The sequence below is a fragment of the Pseudopipra pipra genome, chromosome 9 (assembly GCF_036250125.1).
Source record: "Pseudopipra pipra isolate bDixPip1 chromosome 9, bDixPip1.hap1, whole genome shotgun sequence".
In the NCBI taxonomy this organism is placed as follows: domain Eukaryota; kingdom Metazoa; phylum Chordata; class Aves; order Passeriformes; family Pipridae; genus Pseudopipra; species Pseudopipra pipra.
Window position 1 is genome coordinate 2,812,566 of NC_087557.1, and position 20,542 is coordinate 2,833,107.

A 20,542-nucleotide genomic window follows, 5' to 3' on the forward strand; every position below is an offset into this window, starting at 1 on the left:
TATATTAATTTACCTGTCTCATTCCACTCACCTACTCATCAACTAAAGCAGTCCTTAATTCATGCTTGCACTATAAAAACTTGATTTGTATCCTCTTTTCCTAGTAGATGCTTCCCCATCAGAGCTGATGTGAGGCAGGGGGAATTATTCACGCAGGAGAGTGACCCTGGATGAAATTATTCTCCTGTTACAAAGACAGGTTGAAGGCCCATATTACCTGAATGTCAGTGCGAGGTCCTCAGCTGGAACCTTGCTTTGTGGCTCTAATTGTCCATTTTCTGTCTGTTTAGCGGTGCCCAGTTTGTTTTTCATATCCAGTGAAGACTGGCTCTCCTTTAAAGAAAAGACAGATGAAAAATTCTTTAACAGTGCGTTAGAAGAATTGGAGACTTCATCCCTTAGGGCCGATGACGAAGGCCTGTCAGTTGGAGTCACGCAGTGTAACCCACAAAAGCCATGAGACAAAAACAGACTAAGATTTGCTCATCCTCTCGGGACACAGTATTTCCCAAAAGGAAGGGATGATCCTTGTAACAACAAGCGAAGGCCACAGACTGTAACAGCACACAGACTTCTGAACACTAGCCTGTACCTGCAGATGATGTTTCCTATGCTAAGGCAGATTATGGGACTCATGGCACCTTGGAGACTGTTTAGTTTCCAACAAATTTCAGCACCACACTTATTTCAAATGGCAACAAAATAACAGCATTTTCAAGTGGCTAGAATTAAAATTCTTCATGAAGAAGACTGGAGAAACTTCTGAGGAGGTTTTGAAGAATAAAGAGGTGAAGAGGGAGATGGATGACTCCAGCTGTGGGCATCCAGCCTTTCTGCCAGGGTTACAGGGCTCTTCACCTCTCTGACTCCCACGCCCCCAGCACTCACCATGCTCAGCTCACGGGTTCTCTTCCCAATTTCCCTTTCCACCTGGTGTAGCTCCAAGCTCAGCTGTTCACTTGAGATCATCCCAGGCCACTTGGGAGGCGGGGGTGGGGGCTGTGGTTGGCCTGCCAGGGTAGTCGCCTCCCTCTGCAACAGCAGCCTGTTACTAACAGCCTAAATGCATAAAGCCAAGCACACACACAACTGAGCACAGACACCGGGCACAGGGGAGCTCTAAGGCCATAACGCCACAGTATTGCTCGTTTGCAAAACCAACTTCTCTTTCCACACCTCACAATGTCCCAACTGAAACCACTTCCAAGGCAAGTTTCAACAGGTCTATTCACAAAGACCTTTAAACAAGCAGGGTTAAATACCTTTTACTGCCATAAATTTGCATGTGCTTTCCTCACATACCACTCCCTTCTCAAAACTAAGATTACAACCCTGAACAAAACCTCTTTTGTGAGCTATTGCTGGACAACATGTATCTGCAGGTAAGCCAATCTAGTGCTTTATTTTACAGCAGAATTTATCAAGTTCTATAGGAGAGCCAGAATTATGACCATATCATATAAAACATCCTGAGACATGTAGATGTCCATATGCAGCTCTCTACTGTCCCATATTAGCAGACAGAGGAACAGAGAGAAGCAAGTGGCTGCAGCCATTCACAGATCACAAGTTACTCAAAGCAGTAGCCATGTCAGCCACTCCGAAAATCTGCTAATAACTTGGGAACCAGTTCTGCAATTGTGTGCTCTGCATTTAAACACATCTAGTAGTGCACACAACCCAACATGTGGCTGGTCTTCAAGCAGAAATGCTCATTCATTTGGGAAGAAAGCAGAATGATCTAGTTCTTCATGCTCTGAGTGAATTAAGTGATTGTTGCAACCTTGTAGAGGTAAATCAATGAAGCCTCCTGGATTTCTAATACCTACTTGCAGCTTTGAACGCAAGAGATAAACTGAGAGCTGTTGTTACTCAAAATAACTGAGTAGTTCTGCCAACTTCAAATTAATAGTAAAATCAAGGCTCAACACTCAACTCTGTAGGATTTAACACTGAGACAATCCCAACAATGATGAGCAGGAGAGGAAGGCCACTCATGGGTTTTGCAACTTTCCAATACTCTTCTATTATGGCAAAGGCAAACATGGAAGATTTAAAATATTTTCTTCTCTCATTTCCAAACAAGAGCACAAGAACACAAGTTATGTTTCCAGTAACTAAGTACTGCATATTACTGCAACTGCTCCTGTAATTTAATTGTGAGCTCTGACACCTAATCTGCAGTAACTCTTCTCTAACACGTGTTCTTAGGTAACCATTGCTTCAGTAGAAGCTGCTATCCACTACTTACAGCAATTCCTTCAGTGAAAACATTAACATGAATAGTTGCTGAAGTACCTAGAACAGTTTTCTGAGAAATATTTACTGATTTTAACTAGGAGGAAAACAGTAACTTAAACTTTGCTAAAACAATTCTTTCATTATGCCCTGACACTTCTTCTGTGTCTCACAAAACAGACTTCAGCTCATTAATTCTTTTAAAAATGAAAGTGAGGAGACATAGACTTTTAAGCTTTAATTTTTCAAGCTAAATGTATTTCATATTTACTTTCTTGACTCTTGTGGCTTGTGCTATTTAGGAAGAAACGGGTACAAACACAAAGCCAAACATGAAACAGAGGAAGGTCATGGCCTTCTGTACAAAAAAACCAGACATTTCCCATGGCAGTAAAGCCAGGAGGAATAGGCATCTACACCATGACTTTGCTTCTGAGTAGAGAGATGAACAGAGAGGGAGTGAGAGAATGACAGCAAACACGACTGAGCAGAGTGCACAGTCAAGCATGGTATTGATTTGCACATGAAGGTTCTGCTGCCAAGCAGAGGCTGACACCTGTACCATAGTCCTGATGCCTGACATCACGGAATTAAGTGTTTTTACTGAGTATTGTGACAGTCAGAGAAAGATCAGCCTGTGAAAAGCAGCTTTACCAGCTTCATCTCTCTCCACAGCACCCCTCACCGTTGTTCCAAGGGCTGGTACCAACCTCCAGTCCCCGCAGTTGCGTCTGCTGGCTGATCTGATGGTCCACCTGCTGCAGCTCCATGCGCAGCTGCTGCTCTCGCTCAGCTGAGGGCAACTGCTTCCCGTGACCAGCCACATCCGATATGGACAGCCTCTCCCTTTGGGATCAGAAAAGAAAAAAATAAGGAAATTTCTAGAAAAGAAAAAAAGAAGGAGATTTCTAAAAAAGAAAAAAAAAAAAGCTTTACTCAGCTGGTGCAGAAAAAAATAAAGAAAATTTAGAAAAAGGCAAAGAAAAAGTAGAGCGATCCTACCTGTCATTGAAACGTCCCTGAGAAGGTATATTTTGATGAGGAGAATATGGAGAGCCTCCCCAGCCACCGTGAGTTCCGTAAGGACTGTAGTCTGCCAGTGAACAGAAAGAAAACCAGGTTGCATTACTACAAAACTATCCTTCCAGTAGTTCAGCCAACATAGAACTGGACAGACAGAACAACAAGAAAGGCCAATCCTCTAAGAGTGAGAAGTCTAACATTTTTTCTGATTAAATGAACACAGAAATACTCCACGTGACTGGTCTCATGCGCCCAAAACACTGTGACAGCCCTCCAGAGTATGAAACTGAAGGACTTCAGGGAGGTGGGGGACACAAAACCAAACTTACAGCCACTATGAGAGCAGTTATTTTTACTATTTCAGTTCCTAAAAGACTCAAGAGTTGACTGATAATTCTGACGTACCTACTTAAATACAGTGTGAAGATTAAGTTTTCAGGGAAGTCAGAGTTCTACCTATAATAAAGTCTAGAAAGTTACTACCTGAAAAATCTAGAAGGAAGTTTGAGAGAATATTTCTTAAGGTTATTTAGTGCACCTCAAGAAAGAGACCATCTTTGAGAGTCTGACAGACAGCAACACTATACATACTATTAGAAAATAGGTGTGTTAAAAATGATCTATTCTTACTTTTTTGCTTTGCCTAACAGTACACAAGGCAATGGCTGCATTAAGCTTGCAGGAGCTGCTACTCATAAAGCAGGAGAGCAGCAGTACAGTACTTCATCATGATGGTTTTCCATCATGTATTTAGGAAAGCCCTAAGCTTCTGGATTCTACTGCAACAGATTTAAAATAAGCCTCACCTCAGATGGACCAGCAGAACAAAGTAACTTTGTCCAAACAGCAACAACGAATCACTAAGACATACACTGCATGTGCACAAACCTGTCACAGAATCACTGAATAACCTTAGTTGGAAGGGATACCCCCAAGGATCCAACTCCTGGCCCTGCACAGACACCCCAACAATCCCCTCCATCCCTGAGAGCATTGTCCAAACGCTCCTGGAGCTCTGGCAGCCTTGGTGCTGTGCCCACTGCCCTGGGGAGGCTGGTCCCACTGGCTGACCACCCTCTGGGGGAAGAACCTCTTCCTCAAACCAACCTGAGCCCCCTCCTGACACAGCTCCAGCCTTTCCTGTCACTGGTCACCACAGAGAAGAATCAGTGCCTGCCCTTTGGCTTCCCCCTGTGATTAACCTGTTGACTGCAATGAGGTCTCCGTCAGTCTCTTCTTCTCCAGGCTGAACAGACCAAGTGACCTCAGAAAGCAGTGGCAGCCTTTTTCTTCAGGCTTCTCAGTGTAACCCTCCCTGGAGTTATTTTTAGTGGCATGACACACACCTCAGCTACACTTCTAAGGCAAGAGACAAGTTTAGAGGGCTTGCCTTCAACTGTTGCACTACGGAAAACAGCAACAGCCAGCAAAATGCAAGAGCACAGGCCGTACCTGAAATGATGGACTTGGTGGCAGCTCCCTGAACCGCCATGGCCTGCATGGGCCCAGAGTTCTGGTACATGGCTTTGGAAGTGCGGGAGATGGCCCCAAAGCGTGACACAGTCGGTCGGTCTCCAAAGGGAATGAGATCGTCGTCACCAGCCTCGGCCGCCCGGCGCTGCAGGTCCAGCCGCTGCTCACGCATGGCTTTGCTGTCCACGTTCTGCACGAGACACAGAAAAGGCACTCCAGGACCCATTCGGGGATTAACAGAACCACATGCTGGCAGCAGGAGAGTAACTCTTGTATTCTCTAGTCACTTGAGCTTTCAGCCAGTCTTCCTGCCCTTTAGTTTCTAACTCCGCTGTTAGAGGGATGTCTTTTTAAGGGTCTGACTTAACATGACTTAACTACACCCCTGGGAAGTGGTTGCATAATGAATTGTGAATAAATCCAGCAGCAGAGAGCAGTAGCAAATGAAAATGAAGATAGAGAAAGTTTAATGGGAACAGATGGGGGGAAAAGACCTCCTCCTTAAATAAAGTCAAAGATGACATCAGTGGGCCTCTCTGAGGAATATATGTTCCTTCTAGAGTTCAAAAGAAATTTCTCTGAAGCCCACTGTTAAGAACTGTATCACTAACAGCCTTCAAATGACTCAAAATGGGAATTTTTCAGTACAGCACTTACTTGGACGTGTCTAATACATCTTTTCAGGCACATTTTTCATTAAGGACCAATACTGCTTGGAACATCCTGGTTTCTAACTCATCATGGCTGGGCTTTGCAAACGAAGATTTGGGAAGGGCTCTCCCCACATTTGCTACAAGCGCGTTGGTGGCTAAAAAGGCCAATGCGAGATAGACAAGTCTGGTTGCAAAAGGCACAGCAGAAAGACTCCTTAGGTGGTAGGTTTCTAACTAAGCTTCATGTTTAAACACCATAAGGGGTCAGCATATGAAGAGATAAAATGCTCGCTCTCTCTCTCTCCTGAGGCAGGTGAAAACAGCAGTAAAAACTCAGTTGGAACTTAGACAGTCAAGAAATGTAACACCTGGAAACTAGAAGAGGCATGAGGTAGCAGTACTTTACAATGTATTTTTTTCCCCAGAATTCCAATCTTGATGCTATAGGATGCTAGCACCAATTTTAATTTATTTCTATTTACTGAGTAAAGTTGCAATGCCATCGGCATAATATTCAACATTATGCACTCTCAGATGAGGCTGTTCCCATCCATGAAAAAAGGAATCTCTTGTGAACAATAAAAAAGGCAGAATTAATTCACTGAAGAATTAATTCAGTAAAGGTTTCCTGAGCATTTTTTCCTGTGAGGAGACAAAAACTGAAGAGCAGTGGAGATCCTATTTGCCTATTTGAAAATTAGCTCTGGGGCAAAAGGCTTTGTTTAGCCATGAAAAAGGAGGCTGCTTCTCCAGAACCCTACTACTTTTCTTAACTGAGCTACAGTTTGTTTGCACAGTTGTCTAGCAGCAGGGATGAAAGCCAAGAGCTGTTTGTTGATTCCTTAATGGTGCCACTTGGACGCAATAATCTGATTCCAAGTAATCTCAGTCCTTCCCCAGGTCAAATGTGACAGTGTTGTAACTCCAGGCAACCACTCTGTGCAGGACTGGGAGCAAGAGCACAGGTAAAAAGGCCAAAGCTGCAGATGAAATGCCTTTTTCTGTGAAAAAGCCTCCTTTTTGCTCCCATTTCACACAGCATCATCGAGATTTTACAGGAAAGCAATTCACTGGACAGAAATCAGACACATTAATTCCATCAGGGCAGAGGGGAAAAGGGGAGCTTATTTGAGAAGCTGGGCCAAAAAATCCTATTATTTGGTTAAGAGTTTGCAACAGGTGAGCACCTGTCCACAGAAGAATAAATTCTGGATAGAAATCTTTCCCCCCTCCCTTATCGGCCAAAGAAAAGTCACTGTGACAGTGACAATATATAAATGATGATAAATCACTTTTGCAGATGAGAGGTGATGGAGAACAGATGCACCTCTGTAAAACAGTCCCTCAGGCTAAATGGTTCTTTCTCTGGAAGACTTGAATGTCTTCATACTTGCATGGGCTACCAAGCCTATTTCTTGTGTTGAGTGCTGCTTGAATGTTAGGAATGAACCAAATAGTGGTGGTATTTCACACTCCTATTTCTTTTCTTCTCCATTCATGACTCGCAACAATGACACCCTAGCAGCCCCTTTCTTTTGCATCACTGACCCAGCAAAAATAGAGCATCACAAAACAAGATCACAGCCTGACACCCACGGTTCAGTGAAGGGCTGAATAAGCACAACACAGAGCTAGAAACTGCCCTCAAGAAAAAACAGCCTAGTACTATGTTATAATTGTGCTTCTCTCAACAGCTTCATGAAAGTTTTGGGTACTCTCATGACCATCAGAGAGTCCCGCAAGTAAAAACTAAAAACATCTTACCAGTAACTAACAGAACAAAGTTAAATTCCAGCATCTCCCTCTGACAGAAAGAAGTACAAGAAGCTACAGATGGCCATGCTTAATTAACAAGTTAAGTGTAAAGAATCATGGCAAAATATCCTTGTTATTCATGCCTTCAGAGCAGAGTGGTTATCCTGCATTTAGATGCAGAATTTGGTAACAGCCACACCAGGGTAGGACTGCTGATAACTTTGAAAACAAAGGACTCTGCACACCTGCAAATGCTTTCTGTGACTGCAATGCACTTTTGAGCTCTAATACAAGCCCTAGAAAAGCAAATGAAAGTCCTTCCCAACCCACAGAAGTATCCACTTTTCTTCTGTTTTCCCCTAATCCCCATGTACCGCCATGTCCACACTCCTCGCCGCCACGACATCTTTGGGTTTTGCATCTTTGGTTCCAATGTAGGAGCCGATGGTGTCACAGGACCAGGGGGAGTATTGGCTGTAGTCATTTCCTTTGTATTTCCCAGCTACCTTCAGGTCTTCATCCAAGTACTGTACAAAAACAAAAACCTGGTTCTGTAAGTGAAGGGAAGAAGCAGCTTCACAGCCACCCCCCCTTACTTCAACAGCAGTAAACTTGAGAAACACCACTAGGATTATTTTTTTATCAGATACATCACCATTTGGAATTGGGCCATGGCAGGCATGAAGTGCATGAAATTCTGATCACCTGGCCACGCTCCCAGTGCTGACTGTTCACTTGGCCAGTATGAAAGTGGTATTTTGACCTTGGTTAAAAAAATAAGTCTCTATCAAGCTGTTACTTAATTCTAAGAATGTCAGGAGCAACTGAAGTAAAGTCCAGTAACTGTGAAGACTACTTCAAGTAATAATAGCTAAAAACTTATTTTCTTGGTTGCACCAAGAGCAGATAGCTTAGAATCAGTGGTAGATCAGAGAATCAACAGCCAGTTGAGATACTGGAGACTGCACTGCAAGGGCTTCCCACCTGGAGCACAAAATCCACAATCCACTCACACACTTGTGATGTACTGTTTTGATTTTCTTGTTACCTTCACCTGTCAGCACACAAAAACTCCAAAGTGTTTTCTAAACATGCCAGCACATTACATTTTTGTCAAAATATGCTTACCTCCTCTGAGTGAAAAGGATGAGGCAAGGTTGGCGACGGTGCAAAAGGAGGTGGAGAAATCACCTTCCTCTCCTCCAGCTGGGCCATGATTTCTTTCCTTCGTCGGTGAAGTTCATCCAGGCTGGGATGAGGCTGAAATGAAGATAGAAATATGTTACGGAGCTCCTGAAGCATTATTGCACAAAACTAAGTGTTGTTTATCCAAACAAAACATGGCAGCCTTATCCTACAAGAAAGGGAAATATAGAGGGCAGACAGAATCATTAAAATAACAAATAATGATCACTTTGTTAAAGTCTTCCTGCTACCTGTCATGTTTGATAGAGGACATAAATGTTCCTACACTGGTCAGTGTTAGTTCAAGATGCCTCAAAGACAAGGCATGCATCCCATCCTGGCAAAGTTTCCACTGGAACATGTTCCAGCATGTCAAGTCCCCATTTCAGTCATGTGGGGGAAAGTGGGAGAACTCTACAGATCATAACCTTGTCATATTAGTTATTCATTTTGCATTAAACATCCCACAAACATGTCAAACGCAAAACTGGTAAGTCTATAAGCTGTGTTAAAAATGCTTCCTGGACTCAGCAACAGGATTCAGGGCCTTTAATCTGAATTACAGATGATGTAAATCCAACTAATTCTGCAGGACTTGACTTCAGCTGCTGCCTTCCCAGAACATGTTTGCTAACTGAAGGGTCTTCTTTGGACAACTGTGTAATCTTAGAGAAAATCTGGCAGAGTGGAATTTTCAATTCCTTTATCGTGAAATGTATGTTTAATATTTCTTATTTAAGCACAGAGCTGGGCAGTACAAGAATGCAGAAATGACCATTTCCACAAACTGCATTTAATCTGCAGAGGAGTGCAGATTAAACTCCAGCCTAATCTTTGCTGGAGAAACCAGGGCTGTATGAGACAATTACAATGCTTTTTACCAACGCTTTTCTACTTTGAGCACTAAATAGCAGCCTGCCGCTCTTCTACATATTAACATCATTACAACTGCAGAGTTGACCAGTAACTAAATTGCCTTCCAGGTTTCAAGTGGAAACCTCTATTTCCTCACAAAGCCCTCACCGCAATAACATTCAACTTGGAGCAGCAGGAGAGAAAGGACGAACAAGTACAAAATGGCAGCACAAACCCTGTGGCACGAAGGCCTGATCTGGCCGAGGTGCGGAGCCACTGGGCAATATGCCTCTGCTTGCTGGTATCTGTCTCTGGCCTCGGGCACGTAGGGGGTGACGGCAGCAGGTGGGATGTCGATGGGCACGGGGCTGCCCCGCACCACGTCCTCACGCTGGTAGGGTGGCACCGGGGGGTACACACGGCGGCTGTCATAGTGCGGGGGGTACAGGGGCTGTGCCAGTGGCGGGTACTGCTGCGGCTGCGGGTACTGCGGGCTCACCACGCGCTCCGGCAGGTACGGCGCGTACGGCTCCAGGTACGGGGTGCCCGCCTCAGCGGCCGAGGGAGGTGGCCGGACAAAGCGGGACATGGACTGCGTGGGGTAGTACACTCCTGAGGGGAGGAGACAAACAGGACAAACAGGAGAAAGGCATTAGCACCGTTGGCCACAAATCGCCCCAAGTACTCTGGTCTGCAAGAATCATGAAGAGAACGGTAAAAAATGGTCAAAAAAAAATGGTCTAACTGGTATTTCTATTCAAGAATTAACCACAGAAACCCTGAAGCAGCAGAAGTCAATCCATTATTTAAAGTTCAATTATCTAAATAAGATACCAGAAAGGCATCAATGTTACAGTAGCTGGAGAAGGGGTGGTGAGACTGAGCCCACCACAGGTGCCAGTGGTCCTGCCAGCACACCACATAGAAATAATTCACCAGACTGCTGTGAATGCTTTCAGCTAAACAAAACCTAAAAAGTAAACTGAAGATTAGCCTGTACATCTTCATTCATGCAACTAAAATTCAATTTCTCCCAATATATCAGAGCCACTACTTGTGTAAAGGAACTCAGATTATTAGAATTTAAAGTTAATCTAAAGACTTCTTCTACCTCTTGAACAGTAGAAAAAAATTTCAGAATTGTGAATAACCAAAGACTTCTAAGATCCTGGTTACCTCAACATTTTAATATTCTATCTGGGATCTCTGGATAATTTAAAAATAAGCATAAATATGTGCATAACATTACATTTTGTAGACAACTCAGATGTTCAGTGGCACATAATGATCAAGTGTTGTTTGTTTTTCTTCAGAATGCTCTGCAACTTTCTCAAAAATGGGTTCGCTCTCCCCTTTCCTTTCTAGGACTTTTTCTTCTTCCAACTTTTTTTGGTCTCCCATTCCTTGCTTTCCTTTCATATTAACTTCACTTTAGCTCATTTCTCTCTTCATTCTTACACTGCCCAAGAATCATTCCCTGTCTTTATATATAGCCATATCTTTTATTTTTAATCCCCTTCAATATTACCTTTCTCCACTTGGTCTCTTTATACTTAGGAGTTTTTCCTCTTAGTTCCTTTTTTAATCTGCTTTCTTTTTTGTGAACACCCTTCTCTAATTTCATTTGTCTGTACCAATCACATGCACTTTATTTCCATTTTCCCTGATTCAGACTGAATTAAGATTTACCATACTGGATCCTTGATCTAGCCCAGTTGGGAAGAACTGAATATAGAAGGATTTGCTACGCTGAATGGACACAAGTATCTGTTTTAATTTGCGTTGAAGTCCTCAGTCAAGACATAAAATCCTGCCAATTTCCCTTTTATGATGTCATCACCACATTAGTGTCTTTACTTCATGTCATAGGCAAGAAAACTTAAATTTAAGAGCTTAAAAAACAGAGTGGGAAGAAAGATTAAAATCAGCATGACGATGAAAGAGCTTGGTGCCAACCTTACCTTGTTGGTAGGGCGCTGGCTCAAATGGTGGGGCAGCTCCTCTAGGGTCTTGGTAAAACATATCTGCTTGTTGAGCATTGTACAACTGAGACCCTCGTGGTACCATCTGCAACTGCTTGGTGACAGACACTGAGGGCAGATCTGCTGGGGCCCGGGAGGGCACAGGATGAGGGTTCACTGGTAAGGCAGAAATAGAGCTCTTGGGGACAGATTCCAGCCTGAAAAGCAGAAAGATGGCTCTGCTTATTAAGGCCTAGTACAGCACACTGCATTCTCACACACTGTTCTTCATCTACACCCCACCTTCTGAAGGCTTATATCACCTTCTCCAATTAAAGTGTAAGTAAACAGTTTAAAGTTTAAAATTTTAGCTATAGTTTTCTACTCTACTCTTTAATCACTAAAAAAAAAAAAACCAAAACAACAAAAACCCAAACCACAAAAGCAACCACAACCCTGATTTCACTTCTTTTCTAGAGAATGGGTTTCCTTAGTTTCTACTCCACAGGTACACACAACATTTGGAACAAGAGGTAGGAAGACCCGTACAAGTCAGGAGGGGATCCAGGGGCACTGCTACTCAGATGGTCCATCTTCCCGGGCTTCAGAGTGGTTTCATAACCCGAGTCAGTCCCTCGAGAGATGAGCTGTGTCACCGTGCTGCCTGTTGACACAATTCCATTTGGCAGGGCAGAGGTTTTCCTATTGGGCAAGTCCACTCCCCCCTCCTCTGAGAGGATAGCTCCTGAAGGCAGGCCCACCTCGTTCAGCTGGCCCAGGGAGGCACTCAGGGGTCTTCTGGGAACCAGACGTTTGTTCATTTTACGGAATCTTCAGAAAGAGAAACCGCACATCAGAAATTGAAACAGAAAAAAGTAAAAGGAGCTGCACTTTCAGGAGTTTTCAAACACAGATTCTGTTGAAAGCTTCAAGTTTTAATTCAAGTTTCCGAGGGGCTTGGGAGAATATCTTTTAGAATACAACTTGCCTGATAGTTGAACAAGGATGGATTTTGAATGAGAAGTACATCAAGAATTCACAGCTAAACTTCACACAGTAAGTTTAAAATCTTACTGTCAACATACACATTTCAACGGTACAGAAGAAAACCAAACATCACATAAAATACAGTAACAGAAGCTTCAGAGTATGAATCACAGAATGTTCAAATCTCTTTTATTCAGAGAAGAAACTAACAGCAGAAAATTAAAGTGACAAAAGATGAAGATATCCTTTTCCACCATGTGTCCAATGATAAGCCAAGTGTTTACTGCCACGTGGTATCTTTTAAAGCACAGTTTAAGATTTATGTTACTATATCAACATACAGTTTACACCATTTGTGTGTATCACTTGATAAAGAAATTGAAGAGATAAAACCACTGCAATTCCAAAAATTTAACTGCTTCTGAGTAAAGTCTGAAAAACATAGGCATTTTAACTAAACCAGCAGGCTGGCAGTACTAGAGAGCAAATTCCAGAGTTGAAGGTCCTCCACCAAACCCCCGTCATCAGCTCAGATCCCAGAACCAAGTGTGAGGGTGGATTTGCAGACCTGGGTGTTCTCACCAAACAAGAGACCATTTCCTCACCCGGACTGAAGCCAACACTTTATTGTCATATCTAACAGTCAGAGTGAGATGGGAACCCAGGCTAGGAAGGTACACACATTACTGTAGAAAAAGAGGACACTCATTACTCAATCTTTAGATAATCTTTGTATTTGCCCACACGCACAACATTAAGGGCAATGCAACAGAGGCAAAAAGGGCTTGTTGGCAGGCTTGTTTTGGTTTTGTTTCGATGTGACAATATAGAGAGCCAGACAAAGTGTAATCTTGCTATACACATTTGGGCTGTTCACCTGTAAGAGTTCATTGAGTATCTTCCAGCCACCTTCCTAACTCTCCCAATTTCTGGGTGGATTAATCTTTACCCACATACTCAAACTATGAATTTGAGCTGCAGTGTGTTGACAGTGGGCATCATTCAGAAGGCATTAAAGGGAGTACAGAGACCAGGCTGTCACCTGAGCAGGACAGACTATAGCCTTCTTAACAATTAATCTAAAAGTTCAATACTTGCCTATGCACACTGGGTCTTTGTCCCTTGGACCAAGAGGGTAATAAGCTGCTGTTTAAGCAAGTCTAAATCATAATCTGCTATCTAAGGCATTACCACACACTTCCTCATAACCTTCCTCCAAACTTAAATCTATATGTAGAGATACAGGAACCACACAGCAACAGTAAGGCTTATTATTCACACTAAGCATTTTTAAAAGGAGGAGCACTGACACATTAACTACTTAAAGGATTTAAGCAAAGATAAAAGCACAAGAAAGAGAACTCCAAGTTCCACGACCACCTACAGAAACTACTGGAACCTGAAAGAGAGCAAACTTTCACTTTGGCCCATGACAGGCAACATCAATACCAAGGCATACAAGTCAGTCTGGGGCTACAAAAGGCCTCTCCCACCTGCCAACTGTTTAGTCCTTGATACACACAACCAGCTCTGTGGTGTAATACTGACCCACCACCCAGCACAGGTTAACAGAACCACCCCAGTCAGCAGTACCAACCTCCATTTTAATAACATAGTGGCAAAAGGCAAAACACCCCAACTGTTTCTGCAGCACACAAAGTCCTATTCTTTGTTCACTTGAATAACTGTCTTTGTCATTCTAACAGCACAGGCTCTGCTCTTTTTCCCTTCGTGTTTTGCCTATGCACTGTGTGCTGGCTACAGAGCCAGTGAACTGCCATATGAATGCTTCAAGGTTAGATTAAAAAAATGAAACACTGCATACTAATTACTTAAAATAAATTAAAACAACCTGCAGAACAACAGCACCTTGCCCTTGGATAACTCAGGGCCCCCTCTGAATCTGTAACGGATGTAGATTATTTGCTGCAGACTTCCTATCACCATTATTTTTTAACTCTACATCAACAGATTTAACCAACTGAAGGTTACAGCACGAAAGTTTCTGACAGATTGCACAAATAACTGCTGCAGGAAAAAAGTCTTGGAAAGTTCATTTTTAGCTCTCTGGAGAGCCAGCAACACATTCCCTACATTTGGAAAACTGCCAGCAACCCACCTGAATACGAAGGGAAGATGAGAAGTACCCCCAAATAATGACCACTGTGGATGCAGGTTTAGTCAAACTTTAAAAATAAGGAAAACAGCCAACCCTCAAAACCCTCAAATAACACTTGCGTAACATCAAACTTCTGGAGCTACATTACTGCTGAACAAAGCCAAATATCCTGTTTGGAAGTACAAGCAGCCCCAAAACCTAAGACAGACTGTCACAGGTTTTTCACATTATTTCTTCTAGTGTATCAGCCAGGTTGCACCTCCTCTCATTTCTAGATAGGATAAATAACTCTTACAGGTAAGATGAAGCAAAGATTGGACTGGTTTCTACTAGCAGAGGTACACTTACTTTTCCAGCTCCTCCTGGGAGTGTGCAAAGGTGCAGCTGGCCCCCCGGGGACATCCTCCTCTCTGCTTCATGTCTCGGCACATGTATGTCTTGTACTTGCTGTGCTGAGGGGGCTGACAAGGGTAAAGAAACCAGGTGAGACATCTCAACTTCAAAGTGCACATAAACAAGAGCTGAGGGTATCCTCTTAGCCAAGGCCTGTTGATAATTCCTTCAATTTACATGTTTCAGGAGCACCTGATGGGAAATAAATGACTGGAGCAGATGTTTGGTTCTTCCAGGGAACCAAGAGACTCAAGAGTAGATGTTTTGACAACTAAGTCACTATCAGGTTTCTGCAACATTTTAATTCAAATTCTTTACTGGAGGCTCTAACTGGAACACAGCTACACGTTTCAGGAAACAGTTAAGTGGACAAAACTGATCTAGGATGAAAAAATTACCATGATAATCAGAAATTACCAAATATTTATCAAGTTATGTGGTAGATTGAAAATAAATACAATTTAGTTGCTTCTTCTTTGCTTTCTGTTGGCTCAAAATGGCACTTGAGTATCCTTCGATCTGCATGAGAGTTAAATTTCACCACCTTTCCTTTTATCCCCTTTTGCACTAAAAATATCTTCACTATCTATAATTGTTTCCATCAATAGTTGAGGGTGCAATCTTACTCCTACACAGAGCAGCAGGGGATGGGCTGTCTTCTGCATTTTTCTTAGTTAAGTTCCCCAAGAAACAACAACTTACTGCAATCTTACTGTCTGCATGGTCACCCATCTGCCAGACCCTCTAAATAAAGGCTGACAGAAGGCCAAGAGGGGGTCTCAAAGTCCTTCAAATTCCTACAGTTTCTGCAGCAGAATTAAATCAGAGACAGAAATACCCTACTCGAGAGCTCCCATGGAGGGAAAGGTCTGTAGAAGTCAACTTTTGCTTTCTGAGAAGCTCAGCCAAAAGGTGTAAATCCCTAAGAAGTCATTTGCAAACTGATTTTTAATTTTTTTATCATCTACTGTGGTGAAAAAAAGATGCAGGCAGGGTGTACCTGAGCTGCAGAGCCTTGTGCTGGTCATGCTGCCAGGCAGCACAGCTCTGCCCACTGCCCAGCAGACGTCCCTTTCCCACTGGGAAGGCTCCAGGTTCCCTCCCAAGTGGCACAGCCTATACCAGGTCTAGGCCACGGGCTCACAAGAACAAAAGTCCTCAGTGTTTTTCCCACCCTGACTCCCACTTGTGCATTCCTACTGCTTTTCCTTTTGCTGGTGACAGTGCTCATTAGCCATCCCACTGAATGCAGAACGGTGAAATACCAGAAATAATTTACTTTAATTTTGCCTTTTTTTTGGCAGAGTAATCTTTCTACTGGTTGAGCTCCCTGGAGCAGCTCTCCAAGAGGAGGAGTGGGACTGGGACAGGCAGCTCTGCCTTTCAGCAGCAGTGAGCATTGTCAGCAATTGAGCTACCCAACAAGTGAGACCAAAGGAATGTGTGATTAGATAACAATGAGATAAGCTCAAGTATAATATTTGCCAACATAATTTCATTTCTGAAACAAAAACATTTGGTTCAGGAACTTGGATTGCACCTTTACATAGAGTATTCTTAAATCTTCAAACTTGACAGACCATTAAGCACAGGTGTAAGAATAACTTCATTAACACAGAGCCAGTTGGCTGAAATATGGCACAGAAGGCAAAAGCAAGAAAATCCTACAGATAATAGTTGCACCCTGGCATCCCTTCCCCACCCTCCAGTCAGGAGGGTTGTTATTTATTTCCCTCAGCCTGCAGCTGGATCAGACTCTTTTTCTTTTCATCCCAGTGAGCTGTGCAAATTATTTCAACAGGTTTTGGGGAGCAGTTTGTTTTGAGGTTTTTTCCTTGTTTCTTTTTTGATAAGTATGACCCAGCAGTGATATTTCAATTAGCTCCTCATCAAGCCAAATCTCTCCAGACATTAGTAAACATTGGATACAGCAAATGAAATTCAAGGGTCAGCATTTCCTACGTGATTTAGCTTTTACCTGTTGTTGATCTGTTCCTTTTTTGCTGTGATTCTGGATATAATCAACCAAGCCATGAACCACAGTTCTCACAGCAACTAGTCCATTTTCCAGTTGTTCCCACGTTGGAGGTGGAGCATCTGATGCATAGACAGCAAACAGAGAATAGAAAAAGAAAAGTCAGAGGGATTTTCTAAAGCCAGGTAAAAAAAGAAAACAAAAAACCAACAAACCATCAGGATCACAAAACTTCACTAGACAAGTAGAAGTGTTTATCAGTACATAAAAAGTATTCAGCAACTTAATTCCGGGGTATTTACCTCTTGTAGAATAAAGGGACCTACAGACTCAAGACTGAACTGCACAAAACACCAAATGAGCCAGTAAGACTTCTTAGCATGCCAAATTATTTCCTTTTATAAGAACTTTCATCTCACAAGAGCTCCAGAGTAAATGCACTGTACAAACTTCACATAACGAAAAACATCAGGTTGAAAATCCCTCTTTGCATTCAGACTCCTGCAGGTAAAATCATTCCATACAAATACCTGATCACTGGCCTGATCCCACAGGCACAGTCACGGAGCAGCAACAAGAATTGATGCCTCTCACTTGGAAAAAACATCACAAGGCAAATCTGTCTCAGACCACCATCTAACACACAGCACTGTGAATAAACTGTACAGTCTCAATTCTATAGGAGCACTTGAGGGTTTTTTCAGCTAATTTACTTCTCTAGTTTTTTGAATCTGTGCCAACAGCTGACCCTCCCACCCCATGCCTGCACACTCTGCTGCAAAGCACGGGACCTCAAAGTGCCCTTCAAGATCTTTAGCACAATTAATTACATTAGATTCCACTCACAAGGCCTAAATTCTTCCAGAGGTACTTCCAACATGCCCACAGAATAGCAGGGAAGCAACTCAACAGCACAGAAAAGAACCATCAAGACCAGACTTGCCTGCTGAAACCAAGTGAGGCTCTCAGTGATGCTACTTCCCTTAGCAGTTTTTGGCTAACAAATCTGCAGCGCACACACAGTTTTGTCCCTCACTTGTTTCAGCATGAAAGATTTGGGAAGAAAGCACTACATTTCCTTTAGCTGTGAAGTACACCTGGTCCTCATTTGAAAGGGAAGTTTATTTGTTTAAAATACAGAAACTAAGAACTACAACTTCTCATCTCCTGAAGTGATACTTTAGGCCTTCACACTATTTTGACACATAATGATTTTACACATGTTAACAAGTATGAAATAAAACTTCAGCCACAGCACTCTGTTCTGTCCCTTCTCTTCTCCCTCAACCGGTCCACCCTCACAGCACCGCTGATTTTTAATCAACAATATTCATCTTTCTCTCCTCTGTCAACAGCTTATATTCTTTTCAGCTATCTTCACCTTCCCAGACTGTCTTTCCCACCTTTGCAGAATTATACATTAACAAGAAAAACACTAAATTCCTGAAGGTAACAAATCTTTCTTGTCTAGACTAATTTTTGTCCAGCTTCTGTCTACTCAATCTATCAAAATTCTTCTGTGGAATCCAAAATTCTTTATACAAAAGATGTCTTATGATTTTAAGCTGCCTCTAAGAGAATTCTGAGTGCAATGTCTGCAGGCTGGAGATCTCAGATCAAAAACTAATACAAAGAACTTCCTGAGTAAAGAAAAAGACATACAATTTTCAATAAGTTAATGGAAGTCCTTAATCTGATGAGTTGAAGACTTCCCCAAGTTGGTTAACAAATTATTTGCTGCAGGAGAGAACTGGAGAGAAAAAGGCATCTCAGTGACAGCTCAGGCTCTGCTTTAAACACAGTGGCTCTGTCAATCTTCCTGCTGTTTTGCAATGTGGTTAAAACAGCAGCATGTGGACTAAAACAGGGAAAAGAGGGAACCTCAGAGTGCTGCCACTCCCCACATTAGCACTGCCCAAGTACACCCTATGTCACCTCACAGGATTATGCGCTGAACCTTCATGAGAGCTCATCCAGTGCCATCAAACAAGGGAGCTCACCTCAGAGAGGTGGTGAAATGGTTCCTGCCATACTTTGGAAGCTATTTTAGCTTTGGAATAGTTCAGTTCCTCACACAGATTACTGCTGTTCAGGCTGGCTTTGAATACCACCCAAGAATCTTAAGTTGATGAGTCACAGGATGCTTCCTTATACTTGATGATCAGCTTTCAACCTTTCCACTGTGTTAAGCTCCTCCTGGCTAAACCCTAAGTTACAGGTTTTCCAGACTTACCTGGACTGGGATCAATATTTGCCAGGAGCTCTAGGTGAGGTCGCAGACGATTCAGGTTAGCTGGATCTCCAGTCCTCTGCAGAGCAATAGTTAACTCCTGAACACTCTGTGCAAATGAGGCTGGGGTCTGCAACTTAAAAAAATTATCATAATTAACTTTCTACAGGCAAAGCAATCCTCATGGTTTCTGAAGGCTGCTCCACAAGCTCACAAGAGCTGTCTCCCAAATCTGAAGGAAAACCGTTTTACGCACCAGCCCATTTCAGCGAGCCCTTTCTACCAAGAATGCACAATTCTCTGACATTGCAGGTTAAAATACAGCTCTAAACAGACAAAACAGATGCCAGTATTATTTCTAGCAGTAAAACCCATTTCTTCTGTGTTGTGCTGGCACCCAGGATTAAAAATGGACAATATTAGAAACCATTCAATTTAGATTTCTGAAGAGTCTAATATCTTCAATGCCCCCCAGCAGGTTTGCACCTTGCTTTAAATTGAGTACAGCAGACAACAAAGAGCAAGATGGTTCAAGGAAAAAATAGCAACGTTCCATTTACTAACATCATACAACTCCATTATTCAAAACCCTTGAATTCTACCTCGGTCCTTCAGGAGATGTCTGGCAGAACATTTGAAAAAGTGGGCAAAGGCATAAATACACCGCAGGCAGATCTTGAAGCTAATTCTCCTGCACAGCAGCCAATGCAGTTGTTTCACAGCTTTCCTAACCATTCAACAAGATTCAGTTTTTCCCACCCAATGTAGGCACTTACAATGTGAGTCCCCTAATTTAAAAGCCCATGTTGCTTCTAAACACAAAGAGATCTGGGCATTTCTAGAGGTCAAATATTTTATTTAAAAATATGCTTCTACCTCTGTACCTTACTTCAGCTATAGGCTGGGGGACTGATTTGTTTCCTGCCCAGAAACACAGACCATTAACCTCTGTCACTACACTGCTAGTTGTCAGCTGTTCACAAAGGTCACATCCCAATTGTGTAGCTGAACTTTGTGGCTTCCCATCTGCAGAAAGAAGTAAAGTAGCAAGAGACAGCAGGATGGCAGAGGGAGCAAGACTCATCAGGTTATAAATACATATTCTAATTATTTAGGGCATAATGGGCTTTGAAATAACGGGGCAAATGATTACAGGGCTAGTACACATGGGTATAGTTTGTAAATACAAGCCCCGAAATCTACCACAGCTGCATCCAAGGAGGGCTGGGCTGCTTTGAGGTGGCTTTACCTTGTCGATGATGCTCTGCATGTGGGATTTGTGAGACTGGTCTCCGTAGAGCAGCGAGGACCACTGGTCTGGGGCGATGCGTAAACCCGCCTCCATGGCTATCTGAACTATCTGGGAGTCGTGTTCCCTCCGCAGAGCTTCGTAGGTCCGAAATTCCTCCTTCAGCTGCATCAGGGAGGAATCCTCGTCTCGCTTTGTCACCTAGTGGGGAAAAACGAGTCAAAGGCAATTAAGCAAGATAAGCCAGAGATTATGTGAAGCCCAAGACAAGCGACATCTTCAGTCAGCAACTAAGTCCTTCTTCCCAAACTAAACTCAAGTATGACAATATGCAGTGAACATCAGTTTTTGCTAAAATAATACACTCTATGAAGAGACGAGCCACTATAAAATGGATAAAAAACATCATTTACTCAGACTCTGACCTGGTGAAAGTGTCACACTTC

General features: G+C 42.8%; 1 protein-coding gene across 13 annotated transcripts in view; it reads right to left on the minus strand.

Annotated features, from left to right (window-relative positions):
- RC3H1 (ring finger and CCCH-type domains 1) overlaps positions 1-20,542 on the minus strand; it is a 62,300-nt gene that overhangs the window by 8,716 nt on the left and 33,042 nt on the right. For 5 of the 13 annotated variants that reach the window (XM_064664102.1, XM_064664104.1, XM_064664100.1 and 2 more), the window contains exons 6-19: positions 20,097-20,297; positions 18,851-18,983; positions 16,621-16,739; positions 14,598-14,710; positions 11,693-11,974; positions 11,144-11,361; positions 9,418-9,794; positions 8,271-8,402; positions 7,517-7,687; positions 4,714-4,924; positions 3,241-3,331; positions 2,949-3,084; positions 889-1,059; positions 218-333 (exon numbers count right to left, since the gene is read on the minus strand). In XM_064664102.1, coding sequence (XP_064520172.1) covers positions 218-333; positions 889-1,059; positions 2,949-3,084; positions 3,241-3,331; positions 4,714-4,924; positions 7,517-7,687; positions 8,271-8,402; positions 9,418-9,794; positions 11,144-11,361; positions 11,693-11,974; positions 14,598-14,710; positions 16,621-16,739; positions 18,851-18,983; positions 20,097-20,297 — 2,471 coding nt within the window. The remainder of the gene's footprint in view (positions 1-217; positions 334-888; positions 1,060-2,948; positions 3,085-3,240; positions 3,332-4,713; positions 4,925-7,516; positions 7,688-8,270; positions 8,403-9,417; positions 9,795-11,143; positions 11,362-11,692; positions 11,975-14,597; positions 14,711-16,620; positions 16,740-18,850; positions 18,984-20,096; positions 20,298-20,542) is intronic. The other 8 variants (XM_064664111.1, XM_064664110.1, XM_064664107.1 and 5 more) reach the window with 5 other exon arrangements.